Raw genomic sequence first — 26,743 nt, 5'->3', positions numbered from 1 at the left:
TGTCTCGAGACGCCGATGCCAGTGACAGATGTCTTCTATACTTGGGGCAGTGTTATTGGGTTTCTTAGTGATGACCAACAGAACTTTCTGTATCATCTTATTTACAATTATTATATTCTGTCAACAATAAATTCGTTTATTAATTTCTACGTCTATTGTTTGACCGGACGGAGTTTTAGGAAAGCCCTCGTGAGAATGTTCAAAGGGAAGCCGCAAAGTTCTATGTCATCCACATCCTGAACCGCAGACCAACACCGTCTCGGCATCGACCGAGCTTATGTCAGTATTAACGTGTGCGAGGGGAGGAGGATACGACTGACTCTGGATGATTTTCGACAGTGTGTAATCCAGCGATGTGTGAACATAATTCTAGACTATTTCTACAGTTTCTAAATCATTACAGCGGAGCGTATAAAGGATCGAAGTTACCTGGGCCAGACACTACAATTTAGTAATCAAAGGGAGCCGATTGGTGAAAATAGAAAATCGTTGTCCAACCCCGCATCCTGACAATATCAGGGCATTTCACTCGATACATACTTACTCTCTAAATCGGAAACATGTGGGGAAGGAGAAGTCGTGTTGTTAGGCCCTGTCTGCGAGAGGATGCCATCCCCGCCGCAGGGTGACGACACTTTTTTAGGGGTATCACTGGGGTATTACTGGATGCAAGTTCTGTCAAAGTTAGCCTATATCAACGTTATAGAAGTTTTTGTTCTGCTTGATGTCGACGACATTGATTTCATCTTCGAATGTTGGTGTCTTAACGGGATTAAGAGTCCACCGCAGATTTTCTACTCTACATTAAACCTGCGCGGGGTCTTTTACGCCGACATAGACACCAAAGACGAGAGAATTCTTGTCAAGATAACATGCCTAGGAGGCAACGTGATGACACGTAGTCACGTGACTGGGGAAATACAAAGCTGGTGATGCACGAGAATATAGCTGTCCGTTTAACCCTCCAGGAACTGCTAGGAAATTGTTCTTTCCAAATTTGCCTTCACTCCTGGTAGAGTCAAAGAAGAGCCAAGTATGATATATATTATAGTTGTTTTTAAACCTACACCCCCTGGGAAGTCGCATCTGTCACACCACGAGTTGCCATTTTCAAAACGTGGTTATGGGATAGAAAGATAGATGTCGCTCGACCTACTTGAGGCGCTATGAGTGTCGTTATTCCTTTAAGATGGCCTCGTGCATGGTTTTTCTGCATCGTAAAATGTGCAAATGTACCAAAACTTTTCATCAAATATTAACCCATGAAATGGAATTTATCCATGTGCACGAACTCTCTCAAAGTCATCCGAGTCAAGTCGAGTACCGTCTGGATTTTTCAAGTCAGTATCTTTTTAAACTGACGACGACACACCTAATGCGGTACATTCTGAATATTTAATCAACACTTCTGAATATTTTCTCAGGCGTGTTATATTTTCGACTGTTTTCAACATTCCGAGAAAATTGCCAGGGTGTTGGTGGAAGAGCGCCGCTGGTATTTTTGACCAGCTAGACTAAAGTTGGTAAGTGTGGATCCCCGCAGTTGGACCCGAGGCTTTGGAACACTAGTTTACCGGGCTTCCACTTGGTTGTGCCAGTAGCTACATGTTTAGTCTTATGGAGCATACCCTCCCAGAATACTCCTCTCTGCTGAAGACACGAAACCGGAGACGTCGGGACGGCCCCTGTACGATTTTACAGCATTCAACCTGTCGACCAATCAAATGTTGCCAATGCACAGACATGCGCATTTCATTCTAATTCCCAACATGGCAGCGACCGGCCTCTCGTTGAAAGTCCCCGTTATTTTCCAGTTGAAAATGGTTATGAAAACGATAACTATTCTAGTATTTTTGTTGACATGCTCCCAGAAAAATGCAGATGCTGTCAACCGACCCAGGGGTGTTGAAATATCTAGTAAGACCGTGTAGAAAAGTGGACAAATAATCGGCAAATGACACAACTTCATTTATAATGTATACGATACGTGTACATTTTATACGCATACACTACACAAAGTAGAATAGAAGTGGAAGGGATGTCGACAGTCAATTTATTCGCACTGCTCGTGCAGCACAAAAAGAATGCAATGAGCTGATTGTGGTGATCTTTGCACTAGTAAAGTAGAACTGGTGGCTAGTGCGGTAGGCCTAAGTCATAAAGTGGTCGTGGGCCCACCGGCAGCGCGGCGGCCTGATCGATGATAATGATTAATGTCCTGCAGGCCTTTACACCAGGCACAGTGATATGATATCTATGATGTCTTAGAGAGAACGATAATAAAGTGCTGAAACTTGGTCGGCTCGACTCTGGAAAGGTGAAATTTGAGCATTTTGGTTGTGACTTGGTCTTCAAAACAACAATTTGGGAGAGTAACTCTAGTTCAGGCCATTCCTAGTGTTTCTTGATTGGTAAAAAAATTGGCTGGAAAACAGCAGGGTGAACTCGGAAAAGGGCAGGGTCAGTGGTTTGTGCATTTATAGACATTTAAAAGCTCGTCTGAAATCAGAAGGGTGCACTTTCGGTGGCGCTGGAGTCTTGGTACAACTAGAAATAAGACTATAAAACTATAAATCATGTATCTTATGAGGTTGTTTTTCTTTCAGAAATGTCCTTCTATGCTGGCGAAAAGTTTACCTGCCTTGATGGGTCAGCGACACTGTCAATGGACTGGGTGAATGATGACTATTGTGACTGTAGAGACGGCTCTGATGAACCAGGTGCAATGTATAATCATCATCATTGTGTATTACAGTAGAACCTCCCTTACCAGACACCTCTCTATTAAGTACAACCTCTCTACTAAGGACCCTGCTTTTGGTCCCAAATTTTTTTTCCATTCAATTTGACCTATCAGGACACCTCTCCATTAAGGACCGCTCTTCTCAGTCCCGAGGGTGTCCTTATTAGAGAGGTTCTACTGTATTTGTGTCTGTAGTCGAGTGTCTTGTGCACATTAAGAAAACATACTGTGCTTTCTACTGCTAAGGACAAAGCAAGGTCATGCTGGCTTTGTGTTTGGGTATAAACCGGCCTAGGGTTTATCTCTTAACAATTGTACAATTTTCATGCATCATATCCCCGTCTCTATAAGTCCTGATTTTAAAGACTAGAAATGGCTGCCAAATGGCAATACGTACATGCATGACTCCTCCAGTTCCTAATGCATACCATTGTTGTTATCATAAGCATTGGCTGATGCACTATAAAAACCTCTACCCGTGGTGTTCAAGGTAGGAATGGTACTTCGGGATCTGTGTCGAGTCACCTTTTACACTTACAGTCGACCGGCAAGTTACAGTATATGTGGCCTGCACAACTGCTGTCCCGATTTGCTCATCTAACATCTTGTGTCTCTTTAGGTACATCTGCCTGTCCAAATGGCCAGTTCAACTGTAAAAATGTTGGCTTCAAGTCCTTTTATATCCCATCATCAAGAGTGAATGATGGAATTTGCGGTAAGTCTTCATGCAAATCATGTATGATTCGGGTAGCAGACTTTTGATGATTCCCTGCGTGTATGGTACCTGGTTTCAAAATCATGGTTACATTATTGTCAAATCCTGTAGCGTAACCGAGGACGAATATTGGAGCATTGAATATAATCAGTGCCCCAGCCCTTAGAATATAAGATAATTTTTGACCTTCATTGAAACAAGTCATGTCTAAAAGAGATACATGTACTTCCTGACCCATTAGCATTTCCATGACTCTTCAGGCCCCCTTTTTGGACATTTTAGACCACAACACGTTCCCTCCATCGTTTTCTATCCTTGGCTGCTCGTCGCACCTCGTCCCAAGTCGGCCTCATCAAATTAAAATTAGCATGACTGTGCACTAAATACTTCCTTCTTGTTTCTAGATTGCTGTGATGGCTCAGATGAATTCAGTGGATTGACTCTTTGTGAAAACACATGCGAGTAAGTAACATGAACAAAGCACTTTAAAACAAGTCTGGCATCTACATCTAAAACTACATGTATATGTCAGGTTGTCCTGAAAAACATCTGGGATTTTTTCATCATTGTGTATTACAGTAGAACCTCCCTTACCAGACACCTCTCTATTAAAGTAGTTCAAAGTGCAGTTTCGTGAACTGATAGCACATTCAGTGCTTCACTAATTTGATGACCGATAATCAGATCTTTAAGGGGAGCAAAGTGGCAGAGTGGTTAGAGTGCCAAACTCCTTACCAGAAGGTCCTGAGTTCGAATTCCCACCGAGGCACTTAGCTCTTTCCCATTTGGGGTTGAGTGAGCGCTTTGTAGCTTCTCCTGAACATCCCCCGGGTGACTGGGATGACGAAGCGCTTTGGGCAAGGACCTGTCCATGAAAAAGTGCCATATAAGAGTCAAATTTGTTATTTACGGTGTATATATCATAATGATGTTGAGTCGAGCCAGTGCGTATTTCACTTTCTTTTTTCAACTTGCAGTGAAATGGGCCGAGCGTCGCGTGAGGAAGAAGAGCGGAATCGCCTCCTTTTGACGGAGGGTTTCAAAGTGTTTGAGGAGTATTCTAAACAGGGCAATACAGCGCAGGATGAAGCCAGAGTGAGTAGACAATGTATGCGACCTGCTCAAAAGTAGGCACTTGACACATAAAAAAAGAAGAGGAAGAAAAAGGGGATTTTTTTCGATTACAAAGACCTCACCTTCGTTGGGCGCTGCTCTGCTAAAATAGACAGGATTTGAAAAACCAACTTAAAATGGTTTTCTTTGGTAATCTTCTCAAGACAGAGTGTAATTTTCTACACAAAATACATTGTCGTTTTTGAATGGGACACAAAAATGCTATGCAGACTGTGGCTACCGATACCAATGGTTGGTGTTCACGATGCTTTGTGTTCAGGGAGTGAACAACAGCCAATATATAAATGCATGCTGTATTCTTTTAGAAGGTTTGGTGTAACCAAATCCATGGCAGTATGGTGTAGTACAAAACTCGAGGGTCATGATGCACACCAGTGCTTTATTTGCTAAGATCTGAAATACTGGTAGAACCAAACTGTGCAGAATAGCTAGCTGTACATTTTATAGCCTGTTTGATTACATCAGGCCTACTTAGCATGGGCCCTCCAGGCCTTTCAATTACGAGGAGACCTGTACACCCTGTATTTTTTTAGCCTATTTTGGGGGACATGTTTTTTTTGCTTTTTAGCTTAATTTGGGGACATTTCATTGCGCCAATTTGCCTGAACAGCGACGTCATAAATCAAAGTTAGTGACTGATATCACCACATACACCTGAAAAATCATAATTTTAGGGTAAAACTATAAAATTAGGCCATTTGGATGAGATTTGGTTATGTAAGGGGTCAAAAAACGCTTCAGGGGGGTCATATTATTAAAAAAAAAAAAAATGAAAGAAAGACCAATTTGGGGACATCCTGTACGGCCTACACCGTTATACGGTGTAGGAATCATGTAATTGAGAGGCCCTTGTACTTGAAAGGGCTATTCATGGATTTGGGAAAAATTGCCGCTAACAGTATGTTTTTATTTATGCTTTCTTTTGTAGAATAATATAGAAACATTAGAAAAAGAAAGGATGGAATTAGAGTCCAAGCTTGAAGAAGTTAAAAGTAAGTAGAGTGTCTGATGAATGGGAAAACGCCATTTCCAGGCTTTCTCCTCAAGTCTGTTCCAAGCAAGCACGACAATGGGAGTGCTGCTGCCAGACTCACCAAGTGAGTGACGTTGGCCAGTGTCGATACTCGTTTGGTGTCAATACAACGAATTTCAACCGAAGAACCTAGTCACTGATGCACCAGTTTATCATTAAGCACGTCGTATGAATGAGTATTTTGAGGCTTTAGAAATGAAGGAAGCCTGGTATTGACAAGAACACATAAGCTATGGGTAGTGTAAATGTCATGGCACATGGGAAGAGCATCTGACTTGAGATCAGAAGTTTGTGTGTTCGAGGCCAGACCGGTGATACTAACACAGTATGTGCGCTCTTTGGTTAGGACAGAAAGGTTTCTTGATAAGGCTGAGGAAGAAATGTACAGTGCTCATGAGAATGTTGTATGTTAGAAGGTGCTTACGCTTTTATTGACTTTTCAGACATAACTTGACCATCTATTCTTGTACCTCTATCATATACAGTAGAACCTCTCTATTAAGGACACTGTGGGGACAAACAAGCACTGTCTGTTCTTAATAGGGAGGCGTCCTGATTAGAGAGGTCAAATTGGGTCCAAAACCTGCGTCCTTATTTGAAGGTGCCTTTAAATTGAGATGTCTGCTAAAATTAAAGGAGGCTTTCACTTTAAAACTTTTTGGTCCTTTATTTCAGAGGCAAAGGAGGAGGCTGAGACTCCTGAAATCGAAGCAAAAGAAAAACATAGGAAAGCTTGGGATGGTGAGACATTTTAACTTGGTTACCTTTGCAACAAGATGTGTCCTTCTATCATTTTCATCCCTACCCCAATGCCATACCCTCTGCTTGTCCCAACCAGAGCACCAAGTTCTGGAGTTAACCTGTACTTGATGATGTCAACTTCATAAATGAACAGCCCTAGAGCCAGAAACATTTTCTGAACTAGAAAGTTTTAAAATAATCCATGTTCAAATAACTTCGTCAGTCTCTCACTTTCTGACTCAACCATAAGCATAACACAGACTCGCTGTCCTGTCTCAGTGTGCTCCACGAGGCCATTTGTCAGGGCGTCTCACCTGACTTTAGCAGCTTACCACCCTACCTTGGAAGCAGCCGCCCTATGCTCTCGAATTTTGTAAGCAGTTTCTAAAGGGCCACCCAACCTTGCTGGCCACCCTACCTTGTGTTGCACACTGGCAAAACTTCCTCAATACCAAGGATACTACCCCGCCTTGAGAAAACACTGGAGAACCCTGCTGCCTGCCCCCCTCCCCCTCCCCCCCCCGTGACATGCTTGGTATGATGAGACACCGCAGCCATGGACATGTACCATGTTCAAGTCATACAATACAAACAACATCTGTTGTCAAAGTCATCATGTCATTGATTGAATTCAATGTAATGGATGTTTAACGCAATATGCTGGCAAAACAAACGAAACCATCATTGTTGATTTCAGAAACATTTCTACAGCTGTCTTTATACCAGATCACCAGGTGCAACCGCACTGAGATTGTAGGCCATCACTTTGACATACCAGACCACAATGGCCTACAAGCTTTCCATATCTTCGTATTAGAATACATGTATATCCATGATAAAGCGCTGATACCTGTGATTTAAATCGCATGCAATGATAATCCCTCGTTAGCGGTGGTCATTGCACTTGTATTTACTTGCAACAAAAATTGGTTGTCACAGTGACCATCGCAGCGACCTGCAATCAATATCAAACCCAGCGATAACCAGTTTTATTCGCAGAGGAGAGATCTTTTTGTTGCAAACAACAGTGATCATAATCGCAAGTAGCTGTAATTTAAATCGCTAGTTTGCGCAGCACTTTGGTCTTGTATGGTCTGAAACTAACTTCAGCAATCTGAATTTTTAATTGAGGGCTTTCTGTCTTGTCCATTTCAGATTTAAAGGCGGAGAGAGAAGCTGAGTTGGAGAAAATCCGAGCAAGCACTGCATTCCAGGAAATCGACACAAATGGTGATAGCCTGTAAGTAAAACTGCTGTTTGAGTTGAAAATTGTGGAATTCAATTTGATAGATTAGACAGACTGGGATGATTTGACAAAAAATGAATAGTATTTATTGCGAGAATGTTATGAGAAAAATTATGGTCTTCAATAAAATGGTTCTGTCATCTCAAGTAAAACTGCTATGTATATTAGGTGAAGTGGAATTCGATTTACAGTTACTGAACAACTGTGATGATTTGGCAAAAAGAAGTTATATTCATTCAGTAAATATCGTGAGAAAGAGATACATGTAGTCTCTAATGTTTAAAGGTTCTGTCATCTTAACTTGATTGCAGTCCGGTGATAACATTAGGCATGTTAGATTGACAATATCGACAAACACAATTACTGTACTTGCCACTCACGGGCTAGCCTCTTTTGGAGATTCTATGTTTGAGAACGTTTTTGAACAGAGGCAATATTTAGAAGTTAAGATGAACTTTTAACTGCAACTCAGCTTTGAGACTGAATTAGACAGCCATCTCAAGACATCTCCAGTTAACCTCCAACATGTTTGTTACTGCAGTGTACCTCAAAACTGAGTCAGAGTCGGAAATTCATCTTAATTTCCATTAATCGTAAAAAAGTAGAAAAATAGTAAAAAAAATCAGAAATGAATACATACATCACTGTTTTTGGTAAAAAATTGTTGTCCTATATTGCTAATATCAGACACGTCAAAAAGTGGGAGAACTGTTTTCCTTCTAATCTGATTGTTTTTGATGTGGTTGGTTGCAGTGTTACTGAAGAAGAATTACTCAAACACACTGAATTGGACAAGGATTTAGATGGTGAATTCACCCCTCAGGAAGCCAAGGTATAAACCGGAGGGATACTGTTACAAAGACCTTGCCAGGAGATTGAACTGAGTGCAGAAAAGGAAGAATTTTTGTTGTTGATTTTGAATAGCGTCCTTCCATTGGTGTAACCGGGTCTTAAACGATGACAACCAATTTATGAATATATCTAAATTCGTTAGTTTGGTAAAAGCTTACTTCGTTTGTTCAAAAATTTGAAAATTGAACTCGAATTTGAGAAAAACAATATCCAGAAAAAAATTGACATGAGCCCTAAACTGCACTCCTTGAAATCTCCTGGTATGGTTTGGAACTTTTTCAGCATGATAGCATCAGGAGTCTGGGAATTTTCTAGAGATTTCCTGTTAGAAATGTCATAGAACTTTTACTCAATTTTCCAGAGTATCTCTCGATGAAATGAAGACACATTTAGAATTTGATATTAGCGGTGATGGTGTAGTGAATGAAGAGGAAGCGAAGGTATTCTTGTGCTCATGAGTGATTTTCATCTGTTTGAAATATATGCTGTAAGCTACCAAATTTGTGCATCTTTTTATTTTTGTTATTCATAAAATTCTAAAAGATGAAACTTTTTCATAAATTTGGCAGATTACAAAAACTTTCTTTTCAATTTTTCTGCAAAATCTGCCAAAAATAAAACACCTCTGTAATTTCGTTGTTTACAGTACTGTTAATCAAGAACCTTTCGTGTGCGTTTTCATTTCACATTTTTGGTGATCAGCAAAAACCAAAAGAAGAAAAACTTGAAAAAACTTCCAATCACAGCATTCTCATAATGCTAATCCATTCCCGATGGGACGTTCCATGGTGTTGTCTGATTGTTATGACATCACGTTCAGGCTTGGCCTTTTCATAGTTATCGCAGCGGTCTTAGATCAGTGAAGCTAGAGTATTCTGGTTACCTTTTGGTAAATCAGTATTAACTGATAACTGGTGTTTTAACTTGAGGATATGGGATTGTGTTCCGTAAAGGGCCATTCACTTTTCCATGTTGATCTCCCGGATCCAACATTATATGCAATGAAAACCAGGTAACTATGCATCAAAATCTCACTGATTTGCCGGTTGGATCAATGTCATCCATCCCCACGCCATACTCAAAAACGACATCGTTTTTCCAGGAATACCTTGAAGAAAATGACCAAGTCGACATGACAACATTCCAGGAAAAGGTGTGGCCAAGTATCAAACAGATTTACCAGAAGCCTGGCAGTAAGGAGTCAGAGGAGAATGTAGAGGTGAGGCAATGCTGGAGTTGCTTTATTCTGTTGGTCTTTCCATTGTTAACTTCTAGTTAAATGGTTTAGGGGGACTATAGGCAGGAGCTGGGGTGTTGAACTGGCCATCTGAGGTTGATAAATATGCAAGTAATGGCACTTGGTCATGTTTGATGTCGTACAAGTGAGATAGTTTTCACGTCATGTAAGACTGGAGAGACCCCATTGACGACTTCATGTAACTGGAAACACAGTGGGCGTGCACTGCCTTTAAAAAAAAAATTATGGTGTTTTGAAAAATTTTATGGTCAATTTAAAGCCTTTTTTATGGATAGGGGGGCGGCATCTGCTGTTAGAAATTCTTAGCTGTTTACATTGTCCTACCGACGTAAAGTCAAGGTCTCTTGAGGAGCCTCATTGCCCAGTTGATGCACTGCTTGGTTACATATCAGTGCAATTATGATTAGGACGAATTTAACATGTAGCGGCAACAATTTCATTTAATGTCGATTCTGTTTGGGAACGTTATTTAAAATGATTTACTGAAGACACGTTGCTGCCTGTATCCTAAGAACCTCCCTCCTACGTTATTTCCTCTTGGCCATACCTGGTTACAAAAGTATAGGGCTCGGTTCATATCATTTTTGCTGATAACAAATTGAGCTGTGGTATGTGCAAGTCACCTGAAAGCAACTCGAAAAAAGAATCTGTTGTTTCTGAAGTCCTTCCCAGTCCTTGTTCCAGAATGGTGATCTTTTGTTCAAATGGTATTAGTGGCAGTTTAGACGTTGCTCGATTTTTGCAGACGTAATTTTTTTCATCAGTGGTTTTATTTGCCTTATTTTGTGTTCTTACTTTAGTATTGTACATACATGTAGCTTTTGTATCAAGTTTATCCTGAATTATTTTCTAAAGAGAAGATTGAAGAAATGTTGCATAGTGGTGCGTGTCTTGTAAATCATCCGACAAAAAACCCCAACTTTTGGGACACAATGATCACTGTATCAATCTAGAAAAAGCTTTCAGTGGAAACCAGAAAGTGAGACCAGTTGCTACTCTTGGCCATTTCAGGCCAGTTGAGAGTATGCAGACTGGCACTGACCAAGCGATGTTACCCATAATCTTCTGATCACAAGTTGAACAATTCCACTGTGCCACAGCGCTCGATCCCCTATATTTAAAACTATGGCAAAAAGGGAAACAAATCACTCTTTCGCGGTTGTTACATTTTTTTCCAGAGCATGAGTTTATTTCCTTGGGCTAGGAATTCACTACTGTCGAGATTATGGTGTTGGAAATCTGGGGTAACAGAAGTTAGCATCTTATTCCCCTCTCCCGGTGCAGCTATTGACAATTTAATAGTCAACTGGGTTATTTTTAGTGTCAGCTGAGTTTAGCTGACAGTTTTGTTCTTGGAGCTTGGGCCATATGAAATAAATAAGTTGGTGATCATCCCAGCCTGACTTAACTCGTCAACAACAAAACAGCCTGAGTCAAATTTTATTTGGCAAAAAGAACCAATGAGCAACTCAAAAATTTGTAAGTAAAATGCAAGTTGAATCCAACACGTTTTCGAAAAAGCTGAAACAAGGTGTTGGTTTGGTGCTTTTGCTGATCATTTCTTGTTTGAAAAAAAGGATGATAGCCAATAAATTGTAAAATATGGCCTTAGGTCAGTCTGAAGCTTGACTCCAGCCAATTGGAACTTGCTCCTTGCAGGTTAAGACCCCCCCTCCTGAAACCACCCACATCCCAACTGGTCCGTTCGATGTTCCTCCCGCGGATCACGAAAAGCGTGATGATTATCATGACGATGATGATGACGATGAGGATGACTTCGACCATCCAGATACACATCCCGAGGTTTGGGTTTATAGTCTCCTCCCTATTAGACCTGGCTTAGACCCTGCAGGGCTTCAGATATTTATTTATTTATTTATTTAATCGTACATAATAGTACATTCAACAGAGTGCAGTGCTGTATTGTGCAGTGAGAAAAATAAATAGATGGAAGAACATTTTAAAACAATTTAGAAACAGGCAGCGAATGCCACAACTAATTACCAGTGATACTCAATTGAACTTGTTTATACAGATATTATATTGGCCATCAACAAATTATTCAGTCTCAGGTGTCTGTAGAATTTAGTTTACACATAAATCATTTAATATAGTATTAATCTCATCAAGATTAAAGAAATTGCGGTCTCTATTTATTTATTTGCCTAAACCCTTTCGCTACAGGTGACGTTCATAGCACGTTGAATACATGGCACCTTGACCAGTATGCACGTCATGCCCTAGTCCTACTAAAATGTTAATTCACTGGCACTTCACTCTATGAAAATGCCAAGCACACTCGGGGATTATTAGTTTCATCTGATAGTATAGATGGCGACACACTTAAAGTAGTTTCGACCATTCTGATAAAAGTTCGCTCTCCTTTTCATTATCACAATTCACAGTCAGCACATGGTGCCGTCTGCTGAAAAAATGTAAGGGTTAAACTTTGAAGGATGAGTGAGATTTTTTGCAAAAGTTTCCGAAATCATTTATGACGAAAATGGTACCATCAGAAAGTGATGATTAAAAGGTCTCCATTGATGCCCATGTTACTAGATTCTGACAGTTATGATAATTTTCGACGCTCGCAAATGATCACACCTTCACACCAGCATACTGTAAATCCAGAAAATATCTGCGGCCATTTTTTTTTCGCGGCTTTGTGAAACAGGCACTTTTAAGCTTTTTCACGGCCATATTATATATTTGCTATTATCTGTAAATACGAAAATAAAAGGTAAACGAAGACTGAGTTGTACTAAAAATAATACCAAAAAGCATGCCTAACATTCAGGTGTCATCTAACCAGTACTGTATACCCTGTTAACATATATCTGAAGCCCTGTTCCTGCATGATTTGAAAGAAATACTGTGTCGATGCATATAAGTCGGCAGAAAGGGCATGAGGCTTATTTTGCCTGTACTAGTAGTAATGAGGCCTATGTGGAACGCTTCTCCACTAGCTTTAACCCTTCGATACAGTCTGTGCCTCTTCAGTTTGTTTTTGTGGGAAGTGCTGGTTTGGGGTTCCGGTTGCGCTTTGATAGGACTAGTTGAGTTGTGCCCTCATATCTTGTCCGCTGCCTTTTCCCTCATAGTTGATAGATTTTGTTTTGATTTTCACTTTGGAAAATCTTTGCTTGCTTTTTATTTTGCAAGAGCTTTGTCATGGTGGTGTTGGAGCTTCAGTTTAAAAAGGAACTTTATAAGTGCCAGGCGGAAGTACATGTAGTCGGCAGGTTAAAATACTGGCCTTTTTGGCTGTAACAGTTACTTGTGAATCAGTGACTAGCTCTCTCTTACTTAGTTAGCTATTCTCCTGCATGAATTTGAATTTTGCTTCTGCATGCTGCATGCTGCCTCAAATGTTTTGATTTTGCAAATATTTCGTTGAAATATCTACACACTAACTGCAACTACTGCCTTTTTCTAAATCAGGTGGATTATGAACCTTTTTGTGTGGCCGGGTGGCCCACAGTGTTGAAAAGTTGAATTGGCCTGCCCTGTCAAAAACCCCATTAGTTGGGATGTTGCATCAAACAGCCAGGTATCCATGTTTCTTACCTAAGCAGAGTTTTGTACTTGTTGAATCAAAGATATTTGGTTTTTACAAAATTTGTTGTGATCATGTTTATTTACCTTCTTCATTATTTCTAGATGAAAGAAGAGAAGGAAGAAGAAAAACCGACGCCCGACGAAGAGAGACCCGAAGATCAAATGCCAGATTATGACGAGGCAACAAAGGCTTTAATAGAAGGTAGGCTTGATATTGAAATAGGCCTATGAATGCCTTGAATGCCCTTGAACGCTCTTGGAACAGAGCAGTCAGCTGACGCCACCAGTGAGTGATCTGTCCTAAAAGAATGATGCGTTTAAATGTTAGCGCTGACTACCTTACTTTTGGTTTTATTACCGGGTACATAAATTTGACCTGCTGCTACCTTGCCTACAGTGCATGTACATTCTACATGCTACAGTGCATGTACATTCTACATGCTACAGTGCATGTACATTCTACATGCTACAGTGCATGTACATTCTACATGCATAGAATGATTTTCTACGGTAGAGTACCAACAGACACTTGATAAAAGCGTTGGATATCCCAACTTGCTGTAAGTCTTTGTGAATTTGACTTTTCTAAATCGAGATCAATTTTCGTTCTCAGTGGATTAAAACCTTTACCAATATATGATTGGTGCAAAAATTCAGGGTTTCCGCCAAGATTTTTTTCATGGGGACAAAGAAAAATTTATTTATTTTTTTAGAATATGACACCTGAAATGCTAAATCTGCTTCTTAGTATCTCAAAATGCCACTTGTGACTTTTAAACATACATTTCAAAAACTTAATTAATCACGATGATGGGGGGGGATATACAAATGTATCCCCCATGCCCAATTAATCGGGAGATATGTCCCCCCCTCTGAATGAAACCTTGATCATGTATAAATACATTGCTTTCATTCAAGCATTGTGCTTCTCTGTTAATTCACCAGAGGACAGAAAGAAACGTGAGGTATGTGACTTAACCAATGGTCACCAACTGTCCGTTTCAAGTGGTAATTGTAAATGTCCATGTGTATTTCAGCTGCCGATAAGGCTAGATCAGATTATGATGAAGTCAACAATAGAGTCGACGAGATCAAGCGAGAATTAGAGTGAGTTTGGAGTCTTGTTTCCGAAAAGAATGATTGTATCAGAATGGAGTACAGTAGAACCTCTCTATTAAGGACACCCTCGAGACTGACAAGTGCAGTCCTTAATAGAGAGGTGTCCTGATAAGAGAGGTCAAATTGAATGGAAACAACCAAATTGGGACCAAAACTAGTGTCCTTAATAGAGAGGTTGTCCGCTGAGAGAGGATCTACTTTAGTTAAGACTGTATGTTATGACAGTCTGGTTTGTAACGGAATTGAATCACAGTATTCGGTTGCTTGAGCATGACAGTAGGTTTGCACTGCATTTGATGTGAGTTTCATGAATTTCACAATGCAAGCAAAACTTCTTGTTGTTTTGTCTGAGGAGAACATACAGAAACATGATTTATTCGTGTTTTCCACAGTGTTTTTTCCTCCAAAATATCAAGTGAGTTTGTCCTCGATGGCAATACAACCACATTATTGAGGGAAATACCATGCCCAGATAAACATTTCAGTTTCCAGCGGTGTGTTTCTACAAAATCAATCTTCTTCATTTTCAGGGGCATAGAGAAGTTACTGAAGTCAGATTTTGGGCCGAAAAATCAATTTTATCCGCTGAAAGGGCAATGTTTTGAATATACAGATAGAGAATATATCTACAAGTTATGTCCATACGATCGTACATCCCAGCGATCTAAAAATGGGGGTGGCGAGACTAGCCTCGGGTAAGGATGACATCAGTTTCAAAGTTAGGCACCAATTGTCACCTCTGGCCGGGAGACCGTCTTCAGCTAAGGATTAGTTTTTCACATGCTATTCAAAGGTTCCTCACATTCAAATAAAAAGTTCTTTACTTGCCCTGATATAGATGCTATGTGTACGCAGTGTTTTCCCTTGCTTTTGACTTGATTGCAGCTGAGCACCAGACTTTTGGGCCTCTTGTTTAAAAGGGGTGAATCGGGGAGGTACTGATAATAATTTTTCTGAAGAAGAAAATATCCTTTTCATCATGAAAGCCCCTTTGTTTTTCCAATCATCAAAAAAATTTGATTTTGATTATCATGCTTCGAGGTAAATACACGGAATGCATGAAGATTTGGCAGTTAGCGATGTCTATAATCTTAATACAATCTTTACATTATTTCTTTGTTTGTTTCAGTTCCTGGGGAGAATGGGCTGGTCCAGAAAACGACAAATATATTAAACAAAAATATACCGGCGGCCAGAACTGCTGGAATGGGCCTGACAGGTCCGTGGTGGTAAGTTACATTGTCAGTCTTTTTTGTCTCTGCTTATAGGGACTAAGGTTTGATTTGCGGTGGTAAGTTACATTGTCAGTCTTTTTTGTCTGCTGATAGGGACTAAGGTTTGATTTGCGGTGGTAAGTTACATTGTCAGTCTTTTTTTGTCTCTGCTGATAGGGACTAAGGTTTTATTTGCGGTGTTAAGTTACATTGTCAGTCTTTTTTTGTCTCTGCTGATAGGGACTAAGGTTTGATTTGCGGTGGTAAGTTACATTGTCAGTCTTTTTTTGTCTCTGCTGATAGGGACTAAGGTTTGATTTGCGGTGGTAAGTTACATTGTCAGTCTTTTTGTCTCTGCTGATAGGGACTAAGGTTTGATTTGCGGTGGTAAGTTACATTGTCAGTCTTTTTTGTCTCTGCTGATAGGGACTAAGGTTTGATTTGCGGTGGTAAGTTACATTGTCAGTCTTTTTTTGTCTCTGCTGATAGGGACTAAGGTTTGATTTGCGGTGGTAAGTTACATTGTCAGTCTTTTTTTGTCTCTGCTGATAGGGACTAAGGTTTTATTTGCGGTGGTAAGTTACATTGTCAGTCTTTTTTTGTCTCTGCTGATAGGGACTAAGGTTTGATTTGTGATGGGCTGTGGCAATGTATGCAACTGTTCCTGCTACTATTAATGGGTACCTCAGATAAGCCAACCCAACACCTCACAAATATCTGTAGCGCTTTGAGTGCAAGTGTTTCACTCCCCTCCCCAACATCCTTTTCAGAGTGTTTACATTCAATTTGTCTTCTCTAATCAGGACACCTTTCTTTAATGGACAACATTTGTGAGTCCCAAAGGGTGTCCCTAATAGAGAGGTCCTACTGAATTATTTTCACCATGTTTGACCGTGTTCTCTCCCTGCCTTTTCAGGACACCCTCTCTATTAAGCCCACTAGTTTTACACCAAAAGTTGTTGTTTCCATTCAACTTGCCTTCTCTAACCGTGACACCTCTCTATTATGGACAGCATTCGTCAGTCCGGAGGGTGTCCTTAATATAGAGGTTCTACTAATTTATGTTCACCTTGTTCTCCTGCCCTTTTCAGGTTTCATTCCACTGTGGTTTAGTGAACGAAGTGGTCAGTGCGTCCGAGCCAAATCGGTGCGAATACGCCTTTGATTTCAATACTCCAGCCTCGTGTGACAAAGTCGCGCAACCAGAACAAAAGGACCCGGCGCATGACGAATTATGAGGATAGCTATGCAAATTAAATAATATCAAGTTACGTCATTGTCATTTTGTGATTAGCCCTTCTCATGCGGATTTGATTTTGATTGCCTAAAAAAAATTACACAAGCCAGTGAAAAATCCAAATGATGTGATTGTGAACGCACATGGTGCCACCTATACTTAAGAATCAATGTGAAACTGCAATCATGATTTGTCGATCACCAGTTGGGAGAAATCGGGTTGGGTGAATAAGGTTTGCCAGCCACATGGAAAGGGTATGGTATTTCTATACATTTCATTTTGTGATTGACATCAGCAACTTTTCCGTATTCCGATACATCTCGCAGTCATTTGTGCACCGACATCCAACTGTTTTGTGTGTTTTTTGTAGAAACTAACTGAAACTTTCACCTGTGTAAGATTTTTGCGATCCTGGATCCAATTTATAGAAACAAATAACCAATTAGATGAAAGGAAAAGTCCTATCATACTTTCTGTCCATGTAAACTCAATACTTTTCTGAAACAGGTTGCGGTCGTGGCCAGGTGAATGGGTATGACCCAATAGGGGGTCAATTGTAACTAGTTCTCAAGCATTGCATTACATGCTCGCCATGGAACTCCCCTTTCTGGAAAATGGTTTGTCCCGTCTGGAGTTATCCCTTTAAGGTCATTGCCCTTTTCAAAATGACGCTTGGTGATTTACCATGTCTAAAATATTTCGTTGACAAGTTTATAACAGACTATTTACACTCATTCAGGAGATGTCCAAGGAATGACTGCTCCCCCTCTTAAAATCGTAATCGGACCTGCTCAAAAAAGATGAGTTTGGTCTATTTTTTTCCCGTCAAATACGTCTGCTTTTAGAGAATTGTGATTGTGCCAGTTTTTCAATGAAGTGTTGGGTTTAACTAAATCAGTGTTCCTGGGAAAGGCCACCGCTCAATAAACTTGCTGCTGAGAGTATTTGAGAAGGCAATAGAACCTCCTTTGAGGACCCCTGGAGGCATTCAAATCTTCTACTCTAAAACCACCAACATTTTCCAATCGTCCTATCGGGGAAAATTTATGAGAAAAAAATGATATTTTCACGATTTTTAGTCCAGCGGATCCCAAAATTTCGATTGGTTTTTCCAGTGAAAACTACTTTAATCTTATGATGATTGTTGAAGGAAATTATACCTCGCTGTCTGTGTGGGTTGTCTCACCAAAACCGTGAGACAATCAATACCGACAGTGAGATATAAATTTCTGTTATAAAGCTTTGTGTTAGATGATAAATTATGTGGTTTTAAATGGTTTTTGACTACTTCCATATTTTGTACCAACCCAAGCGGTTATGGTTGCCTGAAGGGGTCTAAAAGGGGTCTAATGGGGGTCTAATAGGGCTCTACAATCAGAGGTTCTATGTACTTGCTTGTATTTCTTTTAGCACGTTTAGTGCATTTGTACCGTCAAATATTCGCACATGGTAGATTTACCCGATTTGCAAAAATGAAAATCGTAAAAGCTTGTGTTTCATTGGAAAAATAAGAAGAAAAATCTGTAGTTTGTAAAGTTAAAAATTGTGAAAAATGTAATTTTTTTGGAATTTTTGCAATTCACAAAATAGTAAGGTGCGAAAATTTGGCGGTTAAAAGTACAGTGCAATCTTGCATATGAAATGATACATGTACTATAGGAAACTTCTTTTAATTCTTTCGAGTTGGAAAGAATTTTTCTTTTTGCTAAAAACGTCCAGGTAATCTAAATGTTGCATGGGAATTTTTCTCCATGTCTTAATTATTCTTTTTGACATACCTACATCTGATGAAAAAAACTCTTGTCGGTAAGAAATAAAATCCTGTTTTAACAGATTATTTTCAGACTCTGATGATAAACATGGAATTGTGTTTATCATCAGTTGATAAACTTGGAATCATATTTATCATCAGTTGATAAACATGATTCCGTGATAAACATGGAATTGTGTTTATCATCAGTTGATAAACATGGAATCATATTTATCATCAGTTATCATAAGTTGATAAACATGATTCCATGTTTAAAAGAAGAAAAAAATTTATAAAAAAAGTTGATAAACATGGAATCACATACATGTATCCTTTGACTTATAACTGTATCATTCCTAAGCATCGAAGTCGTCAATCTTAATCTATGTCATTTATGTACGTATCGATCTTTTGCATTTTCGTTTTTTTTAGTATTATAGAACTAGAAGTATTACCAGTAGCTTTTTCTTTGACTTCCATTGGACTTTTTTCAAGACGTTTTCGGAATGTCTGTGTTTTCAGTGGTTCATTGTACCCCAAAGCGCTTATACAATGAGCGATTTCTGTCAAAGCAACGTACATATTGCCGTAACAACACTACTATTTGACCAATAGGTGGTCGCCTTCTGATCACGGCATGTTTTGTCATTGCTGAACGGTAAGTCGCAGCGATGGGGGTCGTTTGTTAGCAAAGCACTTTACATCAACTTTGCAACATAAATCTGCAACATTGCAACATGAAGATACAATTGTAATGCCACCTTTTCAATGTATGCAAATCGATTGTTGCTAGTCATAGAATTTGCTCCATTTGTTGTTCGAAAGGTGTGTTTCACTGAGTTCAAGGTGTTCAATTGTGTGTTTTTTGGGTGGAACTTGCTGTCAAGTATTACAGGCCAGGTCTATTTGCGAACTTCTGGAAGTAGTGGTCCTCTGAAAATGCTATATTTCGCTGTACCAGTCATAAATCAATACAAATTAATTTACAACACCACCTGTGAAGTGGCAAGAGGGTGTGGCGTGTAACTGCAAAAAGACAGAGATGCAAAAATCTGCCGTGAACTGCCAATTTTTGTGGATTTCCCAAGTAACCAACGGTATATAAATACGTTGGAAAAGAAAAATGCAAACAAAGATTTCATTGGAAAAACAGGAAAGAAAATTGTGATTCACCAAAATGAAAAAATGTTGCCAGATTAAAATTCTATACATGTACATGTGTTAGCAGATGGATTTGGCCTTTTAGAAACACAACACTTTGTTTTGACTGTGTGCTATAAATGATTGCTTCAAACATTTCCGAATTGTACAATCATATTTTTATGTGCTGTGTGTTGACTGATTAATCTGTACTTAAAATTATCGGCATTTCAGTGCTGATAGATTACAATTTTTCATCTTTTTCATCTTGGTTTGTGGATGGACCCGTGACCCAGTGTATTGAATTGGTTTCACCTTAAATAACCATTTTGTAAATATCACCAGGCCTTGAATTTTGTTTTTGAGACAAGACCACAATTGATTTTTTAAGCCTTTTAGCAGTTAAATTATCAATGTTTGACCGCGACGCATCAAATACTGCGTGGGGTTGTGAATCTGAAATTTAGATTATGTTATTCCGGACGGTCGGGCAAGTAAATGGTGAAAAATAAACTAGTAGTTGACCACGGAAATTTTTTGATAATCGACAAATTAGACAGACTTTGATACTTCCACTCTTTTCAGCCAACTGGCAGAAAAAACTCAAAACACGCCCCCTATTACCCAAATAGCAAAATTCGAGATTAATTTTTTCATCAAATAATTTCTTTATATCTGTAGACTTGCCACAACAAATATGTTTTCAATACCTCTCCAAATATGTACTTGAGAGTTAAAAACATGCACTCGTCTAATTGATAGGCCTCGACCCTCCAACCTATGAATATTCATTAGTGGTCTTGTCTCTTTTCGACTTGACCCTCTATAAAAGTAGTGTCTGGTGAAGCCAGTGCAGTGTTGTGTCTGGTGATTTTGCAGATATTTGTATCAAGGTTATCCATTTTGAAGTGAACAGATTATACAATGAGATTATGCTTGCACTTTCAGCGCGATCTGGTGTAGATCTTTATAACTTTTTCGGCCAAAAATACCCCTCGCATCAGTTGCTCATTCGTTCTCTGAAGCTTCAACGTTAGCAACACAAGCGCCATCCTCAGGGTGATGAAGGAACTGACTCATATTTCCCCTTAACACCAGTTGTAAAGCGATTCTGACCGCAGGATTTTTGAGAGGGGGTGGGGGTGGGGCGGGGTGCAGTAAAGGGGGTAATTTTGGTCCCTTTTTGTCACATTAGGTAATCTTAGATCTTGATTTTTCATTCATTCCATATAAATTTTTTTCTGAATATTTCACTTGTGTACCCTTAATATCACCTGGGAGGATTAGTTTCCCGCTGAACGAGAATCATGTGAATTCAAGAGCAGGCCTTCAAACTAACAGACTAACCCTACCTTGAGACATCCTCGAATACCAGGGCCAGTTTTATGCTCATCCCTTTGCATACATCACTGACCCTGGAGCAAATCATTGGTTGTTCGTTGGATTGAAGGCAAAATCCAATCCGCGGAATCAAACGGCTCTTACATCTTTCCTTGCATTGCGTTCACTTTTGAAAACAATCCCCACAGTCATCTAACCCTCGCTCACATTAGCTCAAATGAATTGTTTTAAAAAATAATAAATGCTACTTTCCCTGTATTCAAGGTTCTCTTATATAAAGTAGTACTCATTTCCGGGGACTGGCCATGTCATGCATGTATCCTCGAAAATCCAGAGTCTGTCGTATCCTCCTCCCCTCTCACATGACTTGTGTGTATAAATTGGAAGGCCTGCCTGATTCTTGGCAAGTTGAGAAATTCATTCTCCAGGGTACTCTTGCCTCTCTTCGGAGGTACAGCATCTTCAGAAGATGGTCAGAATGTCCTATTAGAGCATCGTGTACTGCATATGCTGTGAGTTCCAAGAGGACATTACTATATCAGCCCATCCAGCCAGATTTTGCTATAAGTCGTAAAAGAGGTAGTCACTGGTGAGATTGTGAGGTTTGTTTTCTTGCATGTCATCTTGCCAAAAAAAAGGTAGAATCTTGAAATGTTTGCGAATCACACAACTAGATGCCGATTACAGTGTTCTCACCATGCACACTTTTCTGTTGGTCAGCTAGTTTTTTTGTGTGTTATTTTGTTTAGATGGGGACAATATTCAGAACATGCATAGTTTCATCTTCGGTTCATATTGAATCATGCGTCCTTTGCCTACCAATATGAAATGATAAAGTGTACAGTCCAAATCACAATTGACATCCGTCATGCTTCGCGTCAGTGACGCGCGAGCTGTGTGCCAATGATGCTCCAGTGACGCTCTCTATGTGTGATCTACACGCTGAGTATCGCATCAATGACGCGGTTTACAGGATGTCATTTGTGATTTGGACTGTATGGAGCATTTCTTGCAGTTGAAGTGAACAAGGCCAATGATTGTTTCACCTTGTGTGATGAACCCTTTAACAGGAAATTTTGAGGAAAAAATTCTGAGAATCTGTAACCTTCTTGATGATTATAACTAACAAAACATGAATTAGGAAACAAAAAGGACTGGAGCTTTCCAACAAATGTTGTGTAGCACTCTTGGCTAAAGATGTTGCTTTCAATAATACACAATGTGGACATGTACAGTTTAACAGTTTTTTTGGCAGACAAGGTACATGTATGACATGTTATCCGGGAATGTAGTTTGATTTGATGTTTGAAAATGAGTGGGAACTAATATCATCCATCTGTTTCATAAGATATGTCACCTTGATGGACCAAATAAAAAATATTTGTTATGATAACTTGTAATTTTGTAGTTTACAGTCCAAGGCACAATTGACATCCCTTCTGCTTTGCGTAAGTTTCGCGCGAGTTGCGTGCCAGTGACACAGTCTTTCGCTCTCTGTTTCATTGACGTTGTACATACTATTACGCGCTGAGTGTCAGTGATGAGATGTCAGGGATGTAAATTGTGATTTGAACAGTATCTCATCTTGGCATTCCTTCTTCTGCTTCAGTCACAAGTTGTCAAACCGGGGAGTATACTACTGGTTGAGAGAGACTGAGGTTTATACCTCCTGCTCCACCAGCCACTGGTTGTGAGAGACGAGGGACCTACCTCTTGCTCCACCAGCCACAGGTTGTGAGAGACAGGGGACCATACCTCCTGGCAGGGACAGGGGACTAGGCCTCCTACAACAGCCAGTTTCCCGTCTCTCATGGTCTGTTTGAGGAGGAGGCTAGGGACTATTCATCCTGCTCCACCAGCCACAGGTTGTGAGAGACGAGGGACCTACCTCTTGCTCCACCAGCCACAGGTTGTGAGAGACAGGCGACCATACCTCCTGGCAGTGACAGGGGACTAAGCCTCCTACAACAGCTAGTTCCCCGTCTCTCATGATATGTTGAGGAGGAGGCTTGGGGACTATTCATCCTGCTCCACCAACCACAGGTTGTGAGAGACAGGGGACCATACCTCCTGGCAGTGACAGGGAACAAAGCCTCCTACAACAGCCAGTGCAGTTCCCCGTCTCTCATGATCTGTTGGAGGAGGAGGCTTGAGGACTATTCATCCTGCTCCACCAGCCACAGGTTGTGAGAGACGGGAGACTATTCACCTGGCCTGCTCCACCAGCCACGGTGTGAGAGACAGGGGACCATACCTCCTGGCAGGGACAGGGTACTTAGCCTCCTACAACAGCCAGTTCCCCGTCTCTGATGATCTGTTGGAGGAGGAGGCGCGGGGACTATTCATCCTGCTCCACCAGCCACAGGGTGTGAGAGACAGGGGACCATGCCTCCTGGCAGGGACAGGGTACTTAGCCTCCTACAACAGCCAGTTCCCTGTCTCTGATGATCTGTTGGAGGAGGAGGCGTGGGGACTATTCATCCTGCTCCACCAGCCACAGGGTGTGAGAGACAGGGGACCATACCTCCTGGCAGGGACAGGGTACTTAGCCTCCTACAACAGCCAGTTCCCCGTCTCTGATGATCTGTTGGAGGAGGAGGCGTGGGGACTATTCATCCGATCCTGCTCCACCAGCCACAGGGTGTGAGAGACAGGGGACCATACCTCATGGCAGGGACAGGGTACTTAGCCTCCTACAACAGCCAGTTCCCCGTCTCTGATGATCTGTTGGAGGAGGAGGCGTGGGGACTATTCATCCTGCTCCACCAGCCACAGGGTGTGAGAGACAGGGGACCATACCTCCTGGCAGGGACAGGGTACTTAGCCTCCTACAACAGCCAGTTCCCCGTCTCTGATGATCTGTTGGAGGAGGAGGCGTGGGGACTATTCATCCTGCTCCACCAGCCACAGGTTGTGAGAGACAGGGGACCATACCTCCTGGCAGGGACAGGGTACTACAACAGCCAGTTCCCCGTCTCTGATGATCTGTTTGAGGAGTAGGCTTGGGGACTATTTATCCTGCTCCACTAGACACAGGTTGTGAGAGACAGGGGACCATACCTCCTGGCTGGGACAGGGTACCACAACAGCCAGTTCCCCGTCTCTCATGATCTGATGGAGGAGGAGGCTTAGGGACTATTCATCCTGCTACACCAGCCACAGGTTGTGAGAGACAGGGGACCATACCTTCTGGCTGGGACAGGGGACTAAGCCTCCTACAACAGCCAGTTCCCCGTCTCTCATGGTCTGTTTGAGGAGGAGGCTTGGGGACTATCTATCCTGCTCCACCAGCCACAGGTTGTGAAAGACAGGCGACCATACTCCTGGCAGGCACAGGGTACTACAACAGCCAGTTCCCCGTCTCTCATGGTATCTTGGAGGAGGAGGCTTGGGGACTATTCACCCTGCTACACCAGCCACAGGTTGTGAGAGACAGGGGACCATACCTCCTGGCAGGGACAGGGTACTACAACAGCCAGTTCCCCGTCTCTCATGGTATCTTGGAGGAGGAGGCTTAGGGACTATTCACCCTGCTACACCAGCCACAGGTTGTGAGAGACAGGGGACCATACCTCCTGGCAGGGACAGGGTACTACAACAGCCAGTTCCCCGTCTCTCATGGTATGTTGGAGGAGGAGGCTTTGGGACTATTCACCCTGCTACACCAACCACAGGTTGTGAGAGACAGGGGACCATACCTCCTGGTAGGGACAGGGTACTTCAACAGCCAGTTCCCCGTCGCTCATGGTCTGTTTGAGGAGGAGGCTTGGGGACTATCTATCCTGCTACACCAACCACAGGTTGTGAGAGACAGGGGACCATACCTCCTGGTAGGGACAGGGTACTTCAACAGCCAGTTCCCCGTCTCTCATGGTCTGTTTGAGGAGGAGGCTTGGGGACTATTCATCCTGCTCCACTAGACACAGGTTTTGAGAGACAGGGGATCATACCTCCTGGTAGGGACAGGGTACTTCAACAGCCAGTTCCCCGTCTCTCATGGTCTGTTTGAGGAGGAGGCTTGAGGACTATTCATCCTGCTCCACCAACCACAGGTTGTGAGAGACGAGGGACTATACATTCTGCTTCGCCAGCTTCAGGTTGTGAGAGACGGTGACTCTACCTTCTGCTCCACCAGCAACAGGTTGTGAGTGACAGTGGACCATACGTCCTGCTCCACCAGATACAGGTTGTGAGAGACAGGGTACCATACGTCCTGCTTCACCAGCCACAGGTTGTGAGTGACCGGGGAGCATACCTCCTGCTCAACCAGACACAGGTTGTGAATGACAAGAGACCATTCCTCCTGCTTCACGAACCACAAGTTGTGAGGGAGAGGGGACTATTCATCCTGCTTCACGAGCCACACGTTATGAGAGACAGGGGTATATACCTCCTGATCCAAGAGCCACAGGTGCGAGAGACAAGAGACCATACCGCCTACTTCTCCACCAACAGGTATGAGACAGGGGACTATTCATCCTGTTACACCTGACGTAGGCTGGTCAGACAGGGAACCCTTTCTCCTGCCACTCCAGTCATCGGTTGTGAAAGTACCGTGTCACCAGCTATAGGTTATGAGAGACAGTGGAGGCAATGTGTGAAAAACAGGGAACTATTCCTCCGGATACAACAGCCATGGGTTTTAAAGACAGGGGAATTCTTCTGCTACACCAGCGACAGGTTTTTAATGACATTGACCATTATTTACGCTACGACTGCTGCAATTTGTGAAAGACTTGGGGCAATTCATCCTGCTATGATAATATGCTAATGTCCAGTTGATGGTGTCGACCTGGTTGTGACTGATACTGTCCGTGATATTTCTCCCAAGAAGTCCAGTTGATGGGTCCGACCTGATTGTGACTGATACTGCTCGTGGTATGTCTCCCAAGATGTCCAGTTGATGGGTTCGACTTGGTCGAGACTGATACTACCCGTGGTATGTCTCCCAAGATGCCCAGTTGATGATACTGTCCGTGATATTTCTCCCAAGAAGTCCAGTTGATGGGTCCGACCTGATTGTGACTGATACTGCTCGTGGTATGTCTCCCAAGATGCCCAGTTGATGGGTTCGACGTGGTTGTGACCGATACTGGAGACCCATGTGAGCAGGGTTTGTTCAAAAGCTTTCATGGGTTTGTACAAACTACGACAGATTCGGAAGTTTCTCAGTATTGAATCCACCAAAACTCTGATACATGCATTTGTCATTTCGCACTTGGATTACTGTAACTCTCTGCTGTATGGTATAACTGAACATCAGACGAGTAGGTTGCAGCTCATTCTCAATGCTGCTGCAAGGGTGGTCTGCCTTGTCCCTAAGTTTGATCATATCACTCCGATAATCAGGCGACTCCATTGGCTCCCAGTCAAGGCCCGAATAGAGTTCAAGATACTTCTACTCACATACAAGGCACTCAATGGACTTGCGCCTGCTTATCTGAGTGATATGGTTGAGCTACAGTGGGGGACCTCATACTCTCTGCGTTCAGATGGAGCCGCCCTGCTGATTGTTCCGCGCACCAAATGCAAGACATGTGGTGACCGAGCATTCTGCAGGGCTGCTCCATACCTCTGGAATCAACTCCCTACGTCCATCCGCAAGGCGGATTCAGTGGTATCTTTCAAGGCCGTTCTAAAAACTCACTTATTCAGGCATGCT

At 41.7% G+C, this 26,743-nt stretch overlaps 1 protein-coding gene across 3 annotated transcripts; it reads left to right on the top strand.

Annotated features, from left to right (window-relative positions):
* The first annotated feature begins 1,779 nt into the window (after positions 1 to 1,779).
* On the top strand, positions 1,780 to 20,894 carry LOC135486504 (glucosidase 2 subunit beta-like). 3 transcript variants are annotated; one of them, XM_064769328.1, is made up of 16 exons: positions 1,780 to 1,917; positions 2,607 to 2,720; positions 3,363 to 3,458; positions 3,863 to 3,920; positions 4,436 to 4,553; positions 5,521 to 5,584; positions 6,301 to 6,366; positions 7,522 to 7,606; positions 8,826 to 8,904; positions 9,567 to 9,683; positions 11,382 to 11,525; positions 13,383 to 13,482; positions 14,318 to 14,387; positions 14,930 to 15,094; positions 15,529 to 15,628; positions 16,705 to 20,894. In XM_064769328.1, exons 1-16 carry the CDS (start codon positions 1,821 to 1,823, stop codon positions 16,849 to 16,851), a joined length of 1,620 nt encoding a protein of 539 aa, XP_064625398.1. In that variant the 5' UTR covers positions 1,780 to 1,820; the 3' UTR covers positions 16,852 to 20,894. The 3 variants fall into 3 exon arrangements, with proteins under 3 accessions (XP_064625398.1, XP_064625397.1, XP_064625399.1); XM_064769327.1 differs by lacking the exon at positions 8,826 to 8,904 and adding an exon at positions 8,366 to 8,444; XM_064769329.1 differs by lacking the exons at positions 8,826 to 8,904; positions 11,382 to 11,525 and adding an exon at positions 8,366 to 8,444.
* Positions 20,895 to 26,743: the final 5,849 nt, after the last annotated feature.

This window comes from Lineus longissimus, chromosome 4, assembly GCF_910592395.1.
Source record: "Lineus longissimus chromosome 4, tnLinLong1.2, whole genome shotgun sequence".
In the NCBI taxonomy this organism is placed as follows: Eukaryota; Metazoa; Nemertea; class Pilidiophora; order Heteronemertea; family Lineidae; genus Lineus; species Lineus longissimus.
Note: the sequence above shows the minus strand (reverse complement) of the source record. Positions and strands in the feature narration are given on the sequence as shown.

Excerpts from the sequence above, each read along its gene's own strand:
- LOC135486504 (XM_064769328.1), top strand. The coding sequence starts at position 1,821 with ATGGTTATGAAAACGATAACTATTCTAGTATTTTTGTTGACATGCTCC. Across the intron at positions 7,607-8,825 it reads GACACAAATGGTGATAGCCT|AGTATCTCTCGATGAAATGA; the intron begins GTAAGTAAAACT and ends TCAATTTTCCAG. Across the intron at positions 11,526-13,382 it reads ATCCAGATACACATCCCGAG|ATGAAAGAAGAGAAGGAAGA; the intron begins GTTTGGGTTTAT and ends CATTATTTCTAG.